This window comes from Trichoderma ghanense (genome assembly GCF_004382785.1).
Source record: "Trichoderma ghanense strain CCMA-1212 chromosome Unknown scaffold_1, whole genome shotgun sequence".
NCBI lineage: Eukaryota > Fungi > Ascomycota > Sordariomycetes > Hypocreales > Hypocreaceae > Trichoderma > Trichoderma ghanense.
Genome location: NW_027395664.1, coordinates 1,594,288 through 1,609,344, shown reverse-complemented (window position 1 = coordinate 1,609,344; position 15,057 = coordinate 1,594,288). Strand labels below are relative to the sequence as shown.

Here is a 15,057-nt window from a genome sequence, read left to right as displayed (position 1 = left end):
AGAGAGATACAAATGGATGAGGGGAGGGTATATCGCAAGAAAAGGCGGACAGCAAATGCAGGCGGAAACAAAATGGAGGAGGCCCGTCAGCTTATTAAATGGACGATGAACGAGACGAAGGTGAGCGAGACTTCGGTCACGCAAAGCTCCAAGCCGAGGCAACGCCTGTCCTGTCCTGTGGGGAAGAAGCGCTTCTGCCGGGGGTCTCTGGTCGGCAGCCGAGTAACCCCGCGAAGTCAATCTCCGGTGGCGTTGTCACGGGCTGCGATGATCTGATAAAATCTTTGTTTCCCCAGGGGTTCAAAATACATCATTTGTAGCAGTGGAAGAAGTGAATTGAGTTGCAACAAGCTTTCGGCCCTGGGAGGTTTTGTTTCCTAGTAACAAGTGACAACTTGGTGTTGGACCAGCTGCGAGCATGTGTTTCGGTTGGATGATGTAAGACACAGTTGATGCTTATCGATAACCGATAAGATACGACTTCGGCACCGGCACCTGCATCTGCATCTGCACGGAGCAGCGCCGAATGCATTTGGATGCAGCGTCGTGCTTTTTGCCGAGTCACGCGATGCAGCTCAATCCCGTCCAGCCTCCACCAGGAACCATGTCACCCATATCTGTCTCTGCCATCAACTGCGACCTTTGCTGTGCCTATCTCTTCTCCTTTGGCATCTTCCTGCAGGACATCTCGACCAATACCAACCTCTTGAAGGGCCCACCGTATCCTTCCAATCCTGGCCGAAACGTGTCGAAAGGCCAGGTTTAGGGAAGCTCAGGTCCAACCAGACGATATTACAACGAGACGGTACAACAATGCCAGCTCTCGCCGACGCCAGGAAGCGCGGCAATACATCGTGCGTTCGAGTCTCTCCGTGGAAGAGATATACTCAGTATTGGTATGTAGATGCACAAAGGAAATCTTCATTCTCGTCGTAGGCTAAGCTAAGCTAAGCTAAATGGCTGTTAATACAAAGAAGATGAAAAAGAGCGTGGTGGTTCGAAGAATATCATGACGTCGTATGCTGTGTTGATTCTGACACGGTCATTGTCGTTGTGATTTGATTTGATTTGATGGCTGTGCGGTGGCCCCGTCCTGCTACATGCAGAGAGTTGCATCTGCATCAGCCCAATCGGCCCTTGGCCTTGTCGCATTCTTCCAGAAATCGGTAGATGCCTTCAAGGCCCTCGTACTCCTCAGAGCATTGCTGCTCCGGCTCCACCGGAGGCGACATGCTCTCATATCCGTCCGTCTCCGACATCCAGGGATTCTCCGAGTTTGCATACGCAAACGCCTCATGAACAAAGGACTCATCGCCGAGAGATGATATGTCGTCTAGCTCATGTCCTTCCAACGACCTCTCCGATCCTCCAGGGGACGTCAGTGCCTTGGCAGAGTCTGGTGCGAAAGGAAATCGCAACGCCATCTTGGCGCCAGTAGCAATCTCGAAACCGACATCTTGGCTGACAATGCCCCGTTGGACACCAATGTCATCGCAGAGTCGTTCTACTGTTTCGACATCAACGCCTGGGAAACGAACTCGAAGCAGATTGCCTGATTCGAGAGATATTGGCAAGTCGCCCAGGGCCGAGAGTCGCTCAAGGTCGGCATAGATGGCAGTCAAATCTTTCAAGGCGCGGCCGAAATCCGCCGACAGGACGTCGAGGAATCCCTCAGTGTTGAGGCTCGGGATGACAGTCTCGCCCTGGAAGCCGGATGTGCCGGAAGCCTGGACGATGGCGGCAGCGAGAGGGCTCATGGCCGTGATGGTTGGGCTCAGCTGAAAGTCGACGTAGGCGCCAGGGGCAAACTTGGGCATGGCAGCCAGCTTACGCATGGCCTCCTCCTCCACAACGGAAACGGCCCGGTATTGGGCCTCACCGCGTGGTCCCACTCCGTCGTACCGGATTCGCTGTCCGGACAGGAAAAAGGCCCGCATTGCCTGCGAGACATTCTGCACGACCTGTGCAGGGGCTGCTGGTGTGTGGGAAAAGTACCGGGCACCGCCGCCCAGGCTGTAGCCGCCGGCAGTTCGGGGCATGGCTCCGCCCGTCAGATTGGGCCGCAGAGTACTCGCAAAAGGAGCTCGTCCGGAGAACTGAGCAACTTGGCGAGAAGTGTTGGAGCTCGGGAGCTTGGATCGATCGAGTCGAGGAGCGCCGCTCTCGGAGCTGAGGTGTCGTCGGACGGCCCTGCTGGCATGCTTGGCCGAGGTGCTGGAGAAGACTCGGGCACCTCGTTGCTGTTGCGTGGCAATGGCCACTGGGTTGATGGCCTGTCGACCGCTTCTGGCGGGAACGGCGACTGGTTGGAGTGCTGGGTTCTGCAGCGGCTTCGCCGCGCTGGCGAGCTTGTCCCGGACCACGGCTGTCGTCCGAGACACGGCGGCTCGGAGGAGACGCAGGGCAACTGGGCCCCATATCGCCCCCGCGGACGCCATGTTGGAGATTCTTTGGCTTCTTTTCACCTGAAGGTGGTTGAAAGAGGTTGAAGATGAAGCACATCCAGGAGGCAGCGGGAAGTGACGGACTTCTATATAAGTCCGGCACTGACATTCGCCACGCAAGCATGCAGCACGCTAATGCGCTGGCAGCACCGCCACAGATGAGATCTGCGCCACCGAATGCGGGGCTGCGGCTGCCTCTCAACCTCTCGACCTCTCTTCCGGCCTAGTGCCAAAGCGGATCTAGCGCGGGCTGCTTTAAATTCTACCGAGAATTTTTCCAAAGCTTCACTTTTTCTTCCTTCTTTACCATCACAACCACCAGAAGAACAGCTCGAATCCGGAGCTGCAAGTGCACGCTCTGGTGCGGCCTCTGGTGGTTAGGACTCTTTTTCAAGGTAAGCTACTCTATTCTCTTTCTGCTTGCGCCTTACATGATGCCTTATTTTTCATGAACAATCCAATTCATACCAGACCATGGTGACTCTGTAAATTCTTTTACAACCTCACTGATCAAGCTTTGGATCGCATTTTCCCCCGACTTTGGCACGCTGAAGAACTCTGCTAACGCGTCTCAGATGTCCAGGTACTAGGGCTAGACTGCTCTTGATCCAATTGAGGTCATCTACAATTCAAAAGGTTGGTGATTTTGCTTTCCATTCATGCTCCCCCACCGTCGACTTCCCCCTCTGTATGATGATCATTTGACACCTCAGGGATTCCTCATGCTTAATATACGATGTGGATACCGTGTTTTATAAGTTTCAGCCTTGTCTGACCAGAGATCTCGACGCTTTTCATTATTTGCCGTCCACTGTTGTCAAAGCTTGCTTGCTAACTCAAGACTGTCAACAGGTAATACTACAAACTCTCTCAGCTCAACCTATCCCACATGATGAAAATTTGAACGAACGGGCGGACATATCGAGCCTCTCTTCCTTTCATCCCTGAGAAAGCGAGGACGTACAATCCTCGTGGTGAAGGGGAGGGAGAACTCAGGATGAGATCTCGTCACCTGATCGTGGTCCATAGGAATTGATTCCTTGTTCAAGCTGGGAACGTACCTGTCGGCTAACTCGTACAATGATAGGTACTTGCTATACAAAACTTCTTTCTTCTTCACCTTGGCGCCGTATTTCTGTGATGAAATGTTTTTTTTTTGTATTCACACTGTCTGACCACGACACCTTCGGGAGTTGTTGGACATGAACAAACCTACACCTTCTGATAGTAAGTGTGGCCGGTATACCGTCATTCCTCGGGCACGTAGCTGACCATGAGATAGACATACGATGTCAATGCTGTCATTATGCTTGATGCAGTCCTTGTTTGGCCGGAAGCTGACATTGTATGAAGCAGTCTAGATGGGCATCACCGATGTCTCGCGCTGGCCGCTGAAATGGTATGTGTCTGTTCTCTTTTCTTCTTCCCCAAATACCCTACCATCATGATGACTTTACCTATTATCTACATTGGCCGAGTTCCTCGTGACGAGAAAAAGTTTCACCTTGGAGAACTGACATGGTTTCTCAATTACTGCTGCTTGAAACAAATGCGTAACAGAGCAATGGCTAACTTTAATGCCCTAGATATCACGATGAAGCAGCCGCAAGTATGACATTGAGATGCTCTGGTCCGTTGTTCTGACGTGTTCGAGGAACAGAAGCTCATGTCAGACTGGTGTAACATCTTTGTGTGCTTTATATATACATCTGATACCCTGAATGATTAGTCTTTCCCACATCTAGTATATCCGCTTTCTGCGCGCTTTGCCCATGTGACCTTGTCTATATCCCTTCTCTTTCTCAGCACATCGTGTTTCAATATAAAGAACATGCCCAAACTCCATCCATCAACCATCAAGGCAGCTGTAACCTCGCATTCCAGCCCACAATACACCGAATCAAATCCCAATCGCCATTCGCACCGACCCAGTCCGTGACGACGATGCCGGTGCTCCCCGCGCCGACCTTGAGCTCCTTAGGCCCCTTGCCGTCCTCGCCGTGGCGGATGCAGAGATACTCGACAATGGCGGGATTCACCTTGGCGGCGATCCTCTCTGGCCAGCACGTGGCGTTGAAAAAGTTGCTCCCGCTCAAGAAGTTGAGAAAGATGGGCAGCGTCGTCCCCGACTGCTCATCGTCTTGGTGACCCCCGACGACGTGGAACTCGCGCTCGGCGGCGCGCTCCAGCTGGCCGCGGCTGTAGTCAATCTTGCGCTCAATGTTCTTGCTCTCGGTGACGTCGTAAAAGTCCTGGACGCGAATGTGCCCGCCCTCGCAGGTGCCGTCCTCGCAGTTGTCGGGCCAGTGCTGGCCGTCGATGCCCCAGCCGCGGCCGCCCCATGCGTCGCGCGCGAGGTCGTCGTCGAGGCCGAAGCGGCGCACGACGACGATGCGGCCGCGGGCCTGGCCGAGCGAGGGGATGCGCGGCTCGGTCCACCAGCGGTCGGGCCGCTTGTCGACGTAGCCTGCCTTCAGGCAGCGGCTGAGGTGCTGGTCGGTGCCGCGGCCGGCGCCCTCGCGCTTGATGCTCATGAGGACCGTCTCGCTGGGGTTGGCGTCGAGGAAGCGGTAGATGTCGGCGAGCATGTCGGAGAAGTACTTGATGCCCGTGAGGGAGACGGGGAAGACGGAGTGGACGAGCGGCAGGGCGTCGGTGTCTGGGCTGACGGAGACGCGGACGTCGAGGAAGCGCACGCCGTTGCGCAGCTGCTCGGGGATGCCGACGGACTGGCAGCGGACCGAGGGCAGGGCCGTGTGGCACGTCGGCGAGTTGTGGGTGCCCGGGATGGAGAGCAGCGGCAGGGGCCAGGCGTCGTCGAGCTGCTTCATCCAGGCGTGGAGCTTGGCGGACGAGAAGATGGCGAGAAAGGCGCCCGTGGGCACGTAGACGACGGTGAGGTCCAGGGCATCGTCACCGCCATCATCGTCGCCGTCACCGTCGATGCGCTTCATGACGGCGGACTTGCGCGAAGGGCTGGGCACGTCCGTCTCATAGCGGCGGTCGCCGGCCCGAAAGGTCAGCCGCAGGATCTCGCGGCCGGCCGGGTCCGGCGCGCGGACCTCGGTGCGGACGGCGCGGAAGGGGTCGAGGTGGACCGAGACGTCGCGGGCGTCGTGCGAGTCGCCCCGGGGCAGCAGGTGGTGGGCGGAGAAGTCGGTGGCGTTGATGAAGCTGGCGATGGTGCCGGTGACGTTGGCCACGACGTTGCCGGTGCGCACCTTTTCGCCCTGGAAGCGCTGGACGGAGAGGAGCTCCAGGGGCGTGATGGTGAGGTTGCGGATGGTGAGGTCGGCCATCGCGGTTGGAAGGGGGTGAGATGAGAGAGGGATGGGGGAGGGCAAACAGCAGCAAACAAGAGGAACAATAGCGATTGGGAACAGGCAAACTGACAGACGGACAGACAGACAGACAGACAGATGCAGGGAGTGTGATGAGATAACAGGAGATACGATGAGGGAGACGCGTCTAAGAGAGGCGATCCATGTACTCTATCGATTGCCTGGGGAAGAAAAAGAGGGACAAAGACAGCCGCCGTCAAATCAAGTCGCGACAAACGAAGCCAAATCGATCGAGCGCAAAGGCCAAGGCGATTCAGCTGGTGGGGCTGAGCCACAGCATAACTTGATAAGTTCAACCTCACAATAGGAACTCCAGCAGCAAACATAAACTCATCCGAACATACGGAGTAAAAAAAAATCAACAACAATAAGAACATAGAATAAGAAAAACATCGGTGATGACCGCCTAGCCTCATGCCAAAGCAGATCCTCACAGAAACGTGGTTTGTTTTTCCCATCCCCAACAACCACCCAACCTGAAAAGCCTTGTCCAAGGTAGATACTAGGCATGGATGACGTCTTCCCGGATGGTGGGAAGAATGTGGCTCAGCTGAGATAAGATTGATCCAACTGGGCGGTTCTCCCGCAGTAGTAGTAGTAAAAAAAAAGAAAAGAAAAATAGAAGAGGAGGAAAAGAAGGTGTGGCGGGAACGTCTGTCTTTTACATTTGACATATCACTAGAACCAACAGCATAACAACGGCCAGACGAGGATGTGCTGATTCAGAGCACGTGGAGGTTCAACTCGCATAGAGGTGTGTACTTGCATACCATCCACAAGACTGAGGTTGAAAGTGATGAACTTTTGGGGGCATTGTCCATGAACTTCGGATACATCTCAACTCAGACCAACCCCCTTATATTATCCTTTCCCCTCCATCTCCCTCTCTGGCCTTGATGCCCGGCCAACATCCCATATAGTACTTCCGCCAAGAAAGAAATCACCAGATATCTATACAAAGAACCGCAAAGGCGCGGAGTCTGAATCACGCGGCTGATGACGTTTCCTGCTAGTCGCACTTCATACTGGAACGACGGCGCTGTAGAAAATAAGGTAATAAAGAGACTAACGAGGGTGCTGTGATGATGCGAGGCTTCGGAGCCCTTGAGAAGGCCGAACCAACAACAACAACAACAAACTTGTCGGAGATGGTTAATTCGTGATCACCAAGCAAGCTCTTTACTAACACCGTCGGGGTTCGTCGGGGTTGCGTGCTTGGCTTTTTCCTTTCCCTCTTTTCCGGCATGTGATGTCTGGACCAACTGCAGAAGACAAAGAAAACTACAATACAGTATGAGAGGAGGGGTAACAAACCGTCACATATGACACTCTTTTCCAACTACTACTACTAAACGTGGGCCAAGGTAGTCACAGTGTGCATGAAGTATGAGGATTGTTCAGTAGTAGTAATCATTAGCTACAGTCTATTCGTAATACTAGGTACGATAGTTGTTGCTTCGTGTTTCTAGAAGCAGTCGACCACGTGTTTTACCCCTCCTATAGTAACCCTTCCTCCGATATCTTTTTTCTCAAAAGTGTGAATGAACAACAGAACAGAAAAGGCTTTGCCTTTATGGGTATATGATGATGATCAAGGTGCCTAAACGCCAAGTGCTCCAACGTAAAGCAAGTAGGCCCCATTGGCGAGTGAACAGTGCATGGGGAGAAGACGTGATGATGCTCCCAGTAGCACCGTGGAATGTAACGCCCGTTCAAATGATGAGTAGATGATAAAACGAAACAATGCCCCTTGAGACTTGCAAAGATCAGTCTTCAAGGGGAGTTGCTGTTGGTGCTGCCGCTTCCTCGGCGTTGCTTCGTCGGAGGGGTAGACAGATCGCTTTCATCATCATCAAAGTCCGCTGCCCTCTTGCGGTTAAGGCCGCGCTGGCGGAGGACCTCATTGACGACGGCCTCGTTGCCGACAACGTTTCCTGAGCCCTCGACGGTGATGCCCGCGTCAACTTCGATCTTGACAGGTCGAGGACGGCCATCTTCGTCAATCATGGGGATGCCGCACTGGCCGGAGCTGTTCTCCTGGATGGCCTTGACGACTGCCCTGGCAATGGCGTTCGCGTGGCTGGCAGGCGTGTCGGTCAGACACACCAGGTTGTTGTTCTTGGAGATGAGGACCGAGGTGTTGATGCGGAGGCTGATGGGGGAGATGCTCTCCTCCTGGTCTTGTTCATCCTCGTCTTCGGTCGCCAAGGCCTCCAAGACAGCCTCTGGCATGGTTGGCCGGCCCATGATGAAAGGCTCACGCAGTTGTTGCCGCACTTGAGCAGCAAGGTCGGGTGCAGTGCGTGGCGTATAGGCTGGAGGTGGAGAGGTCAAGGGTGTCTGGCGTGAGGGAGCCTTGGGGGCGGCCATGTAGCTTTGGATAGCAGCCGCAGCTGTAGTTGTTGCCGGTGATGTGTTCATGGTGAAGTATGGCGTAGGTATGTGGAATGATGAAGCCAAGAGTGGTAGAAGGAGGATGAGTCGATCTCTTATAGAATAAGAGAGGATGGAGCTCAAGGATGAAGAGGGGGTGTGAGTCGTTGATGTGTCTTCCAGGCAGTGAATCAATGTGCTCAAGTCCCAGAATCGCCGATTGTCTTTTGCCCTTGTTCAGCCCGTGAAAAGGGAGTTGGCCGAGACAGCTGCCGTCTATATCCGGATGAAGAGTTTTTGTTCCTTGTCCGTTCTTCGACCCAGATCTGGCTCTCACAGTGCTGGGTTGAAGAAGCGCTACCCTCTGTATGTTTCCGAACTGGAGGGTGTAGATGCGGTTGGTAGCGTGTGACGGCAGCGAGATGATGCGAATGCCAAGGTGCACAAGTGTATGTGTGTGGTATAAGCCAACGGCCAAGAGAGCAGCACAGGAATGCAACTGCTGGTCAAGTGAGGAGAATAGGCGATCAAAGCAATGATAGACCGAGACTCAAGAAGAAGGGATCAAGATGGTTGACAATGCAGAAAAACATGAAGAGGTCAAGACAGGAGACGGATAATATACCTTTGCCAGAGAAGCAGCCCGGCAAGGAGGTGTCGCGGGAAGCTGTTTGGCCCACCCCTCCCCCCCTTGGCTTGACGCTCCCACCCAACCTAAATTCCCTTGATGAAAGAAAAGCCAAACACCGACATGCTCCCGTCTTTTCTGCTCCCACCCCGACAGGGCCAGTACGGCGACCCCCATCCGCAATGCTTCAACCTGGATGATGGAGCAACGACTGATTCATGCAAAAATCATGCCACACACACCCAGGCCGTGCGTCCTTTTGCAAGCCGAGCCAAACACCCGCGTGGCTTCCACTGGGTTGCTTCTGTCGTCGTGTGGCTTGGCTGTGGAATCTTCCGCTAGCAACAATACCATTGCGGATTTGATGATTTGCGGTTCCCGATGGACTTACACACACCGATTGCTGCAACTCGTCTCCGCTCTACTATGAGTAGTCTTTGGTAAGAGAGGGAAGACGGACATACCGCTTGAACGGAGAAGAACTCACAGAGGCAAACACGCCTTCACTCACAACAGCAGGGAAGAGCACATGCCTGAAAATTTATCGCCATGCGAGGACAACCACGACGAGGAAGATTATGTCAACCCAGACAGCAGAACTAGGTAGTGTAGTTCTGCCTGCTGTCTTGAGCCGACTGCAAATGCCGTGTAGCGCACCCAGGCTCGTGGGACGTAGCGAGAAAGCTACACGCCCCCCGTTTTGATTCTGTCCGACAGTCTGGTCCGGAGGGGCGTGTGATCTACAGGTGCGCCAGCATAACTTGTAGCCGCCATTACGTCTTGTTGAGCCCCTAAGCTTCTGCACAGTTTTCTCTTCTTCTCTCATTCTCTTTTCCAGTCGGCTTTCACTTTTTCGCGGCACTGAGTTTCCGTTGTCAATGGAACGCGGAAATTGCTGAAACAAGGGGAGCAGTAGAAGGGGGCGCCTCCTTGGCGCTGGCTTCGGATTGTCTCCTAATGACAACACTCTTCCATCTCCCTCCGTCCACCGTTTGCATCTTTTGTGTTTGGCCTTTGAGGCTGTTGTATGTATTGTCATGTTGACGGACTCCGGCCGAGGTGGTTGGCAGGAATGCCGCGAGATGACAGTTGCAGCAACAACAGCACAGCACAGACCGGTTTGTACACGTGGTTACCCGGAGGATGCTCGAATGCAGCTCCCGTCGCCGAGGGATTGGACCCTAAAGCTGTACGCGAGGCCGTATGCACGAGATGTGACTGGTAGGATGCATGGCCAGACCTACTCCGTCCGCATGGCTTTGGCTTTAGCTGTCTGCAAGGAGGACATGGCAGAGTAAAGCCTGCAGCAACGCACTGGACGCTTGGAGCCTGTGCGTGTAGGGGGGGATGTCGTGCCGCCATGGCTGGAATGCCATCGTCTGGAAGCCATCCTGTCAAGACGCGCAAGTTCTTTCTCTTTTCGCCCTGGAATATCGAACGAGGAGGTTTGCACAATTCATCAGTCCACAGCCCACAGAGAAAAAACCATAATACTAGCCATGACAGCCCATAACCCGTGCAGTCGGCGATTCGACGAGCGGCCGCCCAACGCTGCGGCATGCGGCTCGCCGGTCCAGCGTATTGTCTGCGTATTGTGGCTGCCCCTCCCTTGGCAGGACAAGAGCTCAATAGGCGTGTGCTTTGTGATTCGTGCTTGAATGCGTGCGTGTCTCAGTCGGTTGAAAAGCTCGTCTTGCGGTGGTGCAAAGAGGAAAGAAGAGGAGAGAGACGAGGGAGGGGGTGCGGCGTCTTAGTCGGCTTTTGGCTTGCTATTGTCCTTTGCTATTGTTGTCCGTATTGACGTCCTGAAGCGGCTTAGCGCCCGCCGTCCCGGCACCCGGCCATGCGGGGCCAATCGGCGAAGCGGGCGATCTCTCCTTCCCTGGACTGCTTTTCTGGTGCGCTTTGCTGCCGTCACCTTGGCAGCAGCGGAAGGAGTGAGGGGAGTGGAACGAGCGGCTGGGCGTTGGTACTTCCGGTTCCAGTAAGGGTTGTTCTTCTGAGGAGGTACCCAGCATCGCGGCACAGCAGGAGCGTCTGTGGAAGCACGACGTTGAAGGAAACAAGTGCGGAAGAGCCCAATGGCACGAGGAAGCTGCATCATGGCTGGTTCTAGACTCGTAATGCCTGGCCGCCTCTCTGTTTTGGTATCAATTTGCCGTATCAAATCTTATCATGGAGCGCCTCCTCCAAACCTTGTATGTACGAAGGAACCATGCCGAATCTTTTACTGCATTGTGCCTCTGTTTGGGAGCGATCCTCTTCATTCCACACACCCGCATCCCTCTATTCTCTCTTTATTCGGCAACCTGAACAATAGACTCAAGGTAATCCCACCAGGATGTCACCCTCCGTTACCCCTTCTTCCCCCTATCTTTTGTCATCTTGTCCGCTCCTCGCCCTACAACTCGAATTTGACGGACAACTGTCATCCCCCGACGAGTCCAAATCAAGTCAATCCTCCGTCCTCCCTCTCGCTCGTCTTCAGTAGCTCCGAAAACCGTTACACCACACCATTTTCTTCAACTCCAGCGCCATTCAGATCGCTAGACTCAAATCGAGTTAAACTGAGCAAGTTCAGCCACAGTGTCGGCGACTTTCAGCTCCTGCCGCTCGCTTCGTGTTCCCAGCTTTCTGGATGCCACCAGCAGGTCGATGAGACGGTGTCTGGCCGGCTCTTTTGCCTTGAGCTAGAGAGGCCCCTTTTCCGCTCCTGCTGTCTTACTTTTTTTTTTCTTTTTTCTTTTTCTTTTTTTTTTTTTTTTTTTTTTTCTTTTACCTTAGGTCTTCTTTCATATCTCCGTCTCCTATGACTTCTTGGGCTAATGCATACCCCCTCTGATTACTAGGCAGGTGGAAAAGCTTGTCCATCTTGCCCAGCCACGTCAAGTTCGATGCCCTCGAGGTCCGCGTTGACCTATTGCCCGTCGACCAAGGAGTACCCTAGCGACTACTACCACCCACCAGTTCATCTTTGTGTCTTTGATTCAACTAACATCATCTCCTTCCGTCGGCGCAAGAACCACGAGGTGGACAACGTCCTTGTCTCACGGGTATCTGATGCCGTGAGAGATGTACAAAATCTCCCATTCCTCCACCGCCATCATTGTCACTGTCGTGTTTGCCACTGCCTTGCCCCGATGGTTTTGCTTCTTTCGGAGCATTGTTGTCCTGAATGAATAAACCGAGCAAATTGGCATACCCAGTTTTTGCATACCTCACTCCTTCTCCCTTGCATCACGATCCCACATGGAAGAGCACAGGACAATATCAGACACAAACAGGCGAGGAAAGCTGTCTATGTGCACCGTGGTATGTGGAACCGGAAGAGACAACAGGAATTGAAAGATATAATACAGTGATTGACGCCTGATGGCTTGACGCGCTTTGACCTGCGTCGAACGTTGTGGTTTGTCCATGCTGTGCGTTGCAACTTGAGCTGTTTGTCGAGAATGAACCTGAATATCACAGATTTTGTGGATTTTGAAGGAGAGGGTATTCATTGAATGGCATCTGCCCCGCAATGCTATTCTCCACCACTGTTGTGCCTTTTCCTCTGCTTCGCCGTGATGGCTTGTTGAATGGATGAGGTGGATATGCAAGCGGGCAGAGGGCCTTGCTGACTGTTTGCATTCAATTTTTCCTTCTTCTTCCTTAGTCGCCGCTTGCAATGTGGTATATTGTCCAAAGCCTCGAGGTGCAGACTCTGCGATTGTGCGAGTTTGCTAGTCGCAAGTGGTCCGGCAAAGGGTTGTGCTTGGTGTTGTTGGAACAAGCATGGCCATAGCGTGGGTATGAATAGCACTTGGAATGGGGCCGTTTCTTCTCCCTCTTTTTTCACGACGAAGAAAAGGAACTTGGCGACGATGATGATGATGATGGAAGTGGCTATAGCAGGACTCCTCTTGGAACACCGACAGCAGCCTCGAGTATCATGATATTGGATCCACTGACCAGTTGCAGCTGGTCTTATCAAATGTGCATCTACCTACATACCAGTGCTTGACGCAAGATGGTAAACGATGAGAATTACTGTTCTGATGGGCTGTACTCTGGTATTCATCTGTGGAAAGTATCACCTTTTCTTCCCCATGTGCCATGGCTAACCGGCTGCTCTTTTCTTCCGCAAGTTGAGGATCGAGACATACGACGACAACATCATGCCACCATCTGCGTCATGATCTGGCGTCCACTCCGGACCCTCTTCCCGAAGCAATCGTCTCTTGACAACAATGAGATCTAGATACTAGCTCTCAGTCAGTGCACTCGTGCATTACATAGCCGCTCTCAGATCTCGAATCGCAGCAGCCCTTAGTATTCTTGTCCCACGCACAAGCCCAGCGTCGCCCATGGCCGCTCTCACGGATCATCGCGGTCGGAGAAATACTCATCTAGCCGTTTGTATTACTCTTGTTTTACGTTTTCTCCATCTTATTGGCGGCTTTGCATGTCAATGGATGAAAAGAAACAAGAGAAAAACACAAGAATTGCGATGCACTGGCCATAAAGGGGCGTCGTTTCCCTTGATCCGGCTTGCGGGGGCCGCGCACCGCATTTGCCGGGCCGGCGGGATCGATTTTTTATTTCCCTTCTTTTTTTCTCGAAAGGGGCAAAGGCTGGATGCGAAATGGTGCCTCGAAGGCGTCGTACTGGTTTGCAAGTTCTCTTACTCACAGGCACCAGACGTCATTCTCAAAGATGGCCACTGGTCTGCGGAAGCACAATGCCGAACGGCTGGGACATGGCGTCGACATGAGGATGGACAGTCCGCGGCATTGGAAATGTCCGGCCGACACGTCATCATCTGAGATAGCTTTCAGATCAAGAAGCTTCATGGTAAGGTTCGTCATCCAGTCATCCGCTATTCTCCCATTCACTCCCCATTCACTCATTCATCCATTCATCAATCAGTCAATCAAGGTGGTTTTGTCAGCTAGCTGAGCCTTAGTTCCATGCAGTTGGTTGCGCTTGACGCCCCTCCCAGCACCGCAGCCACGGTAAAGGAGACGCACCGTCGTTTAGTTGGCCTGGCGCTGGTGCCGCTTAGTCTTGCCGCCAACGAGGTGGCTTGACAAGGCGATGAGAGACGAATGAGACGAGAGCGAATAAACAAGGGACATGCAGGGATCGAGGGGGTGTGTATCTCCTTAAGAGGGCGTGAAGCAGCTCCCCTGGACGAGGAAAGGCGCTCGCATTAGGCGTCCTACAGAACGCCTTCAACCACAGCTGTGGGATATGCCATGATGCCGGACTTCAGCTTGACCCTCTTTGGCTGCAAGACTAATGTACGTACGCGAGAAACCTGTTCCCTCTACCTAGATGATTGGTGAATGGCTAATCAGAAGGATGGACACAGATGGGGTAGACTCCTCTCCAGTCCAGGAGAGGCCCAAGCCAGCCGCCAGTTCATGCAAGTCTACGGTCAATTATCATCATGACTTCAATGCTTGAAGGTGAAGCTGACGCAGCCTGAAGATGGCATTCCTCATTGGGCTTAAGCGGACCTTGCAACGAACAGAGAGCAGAGCGTGAATAGAAGAGACAACTATTTACGTGGGGAAGCTGCAGAACGCACGTCCTCGGAGGTTCCGTCCAGCGAAGACGCGAAGAAGAAGAGAACCGTGCCATTGACTCCGGCATGATGAACTTTGTGGTATGATCTGCTACACCGTGGGACAGTACCGGGGCTTTTTGTCTCAACATTTCTGGGAAGATACACTCTGGGTGGAATCGCATCACAAGGAGGAGGGCAAAAGACTATAATCTCGAGCCCTCCCGAGTTCGCAATAGCCCCCCCCCCCGGCCGAGCGGGAATCGGTCTGCGGAAACATTCCCCGTCGGGTTTCGGCCGGCTCGACGATCGAGCTGATCGTCGTTGTTGTCGACTCGAGATAGCTTCATTCACCACTTGAGGGTTGCGACAGATCTGCAGGCTACCGCTTAGCATCAAGGCAGCTCTCAGCCACCTCGGCCTTCTCGCGTGCTTCGTCTCCTCCCTCCTCCTCCACATCCCAGTCGTTTGGTCGGGCACCTTCACGATGTCTTAGTCTGAACAAAGACGCCATTTCCCGCCATCTTGGTTTGAATGGGCAAGCCCTCCCATCCCCTACCAATCCCTTGGAGATGGCTGATTCTACTTCTTGCCAGATAAAGCGGCATATGGGTTGCATCGTAACCCTTTGTGTCCCCCATGTTACCCAGGAATGGGCGCCACCGCCACTGGGCGCTGTCCCAGGGATCTGGGGCATCATGACAATGGACCATTGATTGA

At 53.5% G+C, this 15,057-nt stretch overlaps 4 protein-coding genes across 4 annotated transcripts; all 4 read right to left on the bottom strand.

Annotated features, from left to right (window-relative positions):
• Window positions 1–1,121: 1,121 nt before the first annotated feature.
• Window positions 1,122–2,438, bottom strand: CCMA1212_001904 (uncharacterized protein; the record flags this gene model as incomplete). The annotated part of the gene is made up of 1 exon (XM_073699312.1): window positions 1,122–2,438. One exon carries the CDS (start codon window positions 2,436–2,438, stop codon window positions 1,122–1,124), a length of 1,317 nt encoding a protein of 438 aa, XP_073561902.1.
• A 1,862-nt stretch (window positions 2,439–4,300) lies between these two features.
• On the bottom strand, window positions 4,301–5,743 carry CCMA1212_001903 (uncharacterized protein; the record flags this gene model as incomplete). The annotated part of the gene is made up of 1 exon (XM_073699311.1): window positions 4,301–5,743. The coding sequence occupies one exon, from the start codon at window positions 5,741–5,743 to the stop codon at window positions 4,301–4,303; it is 1,443 nt and encodes a 480-aa protein (XP_073561905.1).
• Window positions 5,744–7,558: 1,815 nt separating this feature from the next.
• Window positions 7,559–8,206, bottom strand: CCMA1212_001902 (uncharacterized protein; the record flags this gene model as incomplete). Its single annotated transcript, XM_073699310.1, has 1 exon — window positions 7,559–8,206. One exon carries the CDS (start codon window positions 8,204–8,206, stop codon window positions 7,559–7,561), a length of 648 nt encoding a protein of 215 aa, XP_073561904.1.
• Window positions 8,207–10,536: 2,330 nt separating this feature from the next.
• Window positions 10,537–10,890, bottom strand: CCMA1212_001901 (uncharacterized protein; the record flags this gene model as incomplete). Its single annotated transcript, XM_073699309.1, has 1 exon — window positions 10,537–10,890. The coding sequence occupies one exon, from the start codon at window positions 10,888–10,890 to the stop codon at window positions 10,537–10,539; it is 354 nt and encodes a 117-aa protein (XP_073561907.1).
• Window positions 10,891–15,057: the final 4,167 nt, after the last annotated feature.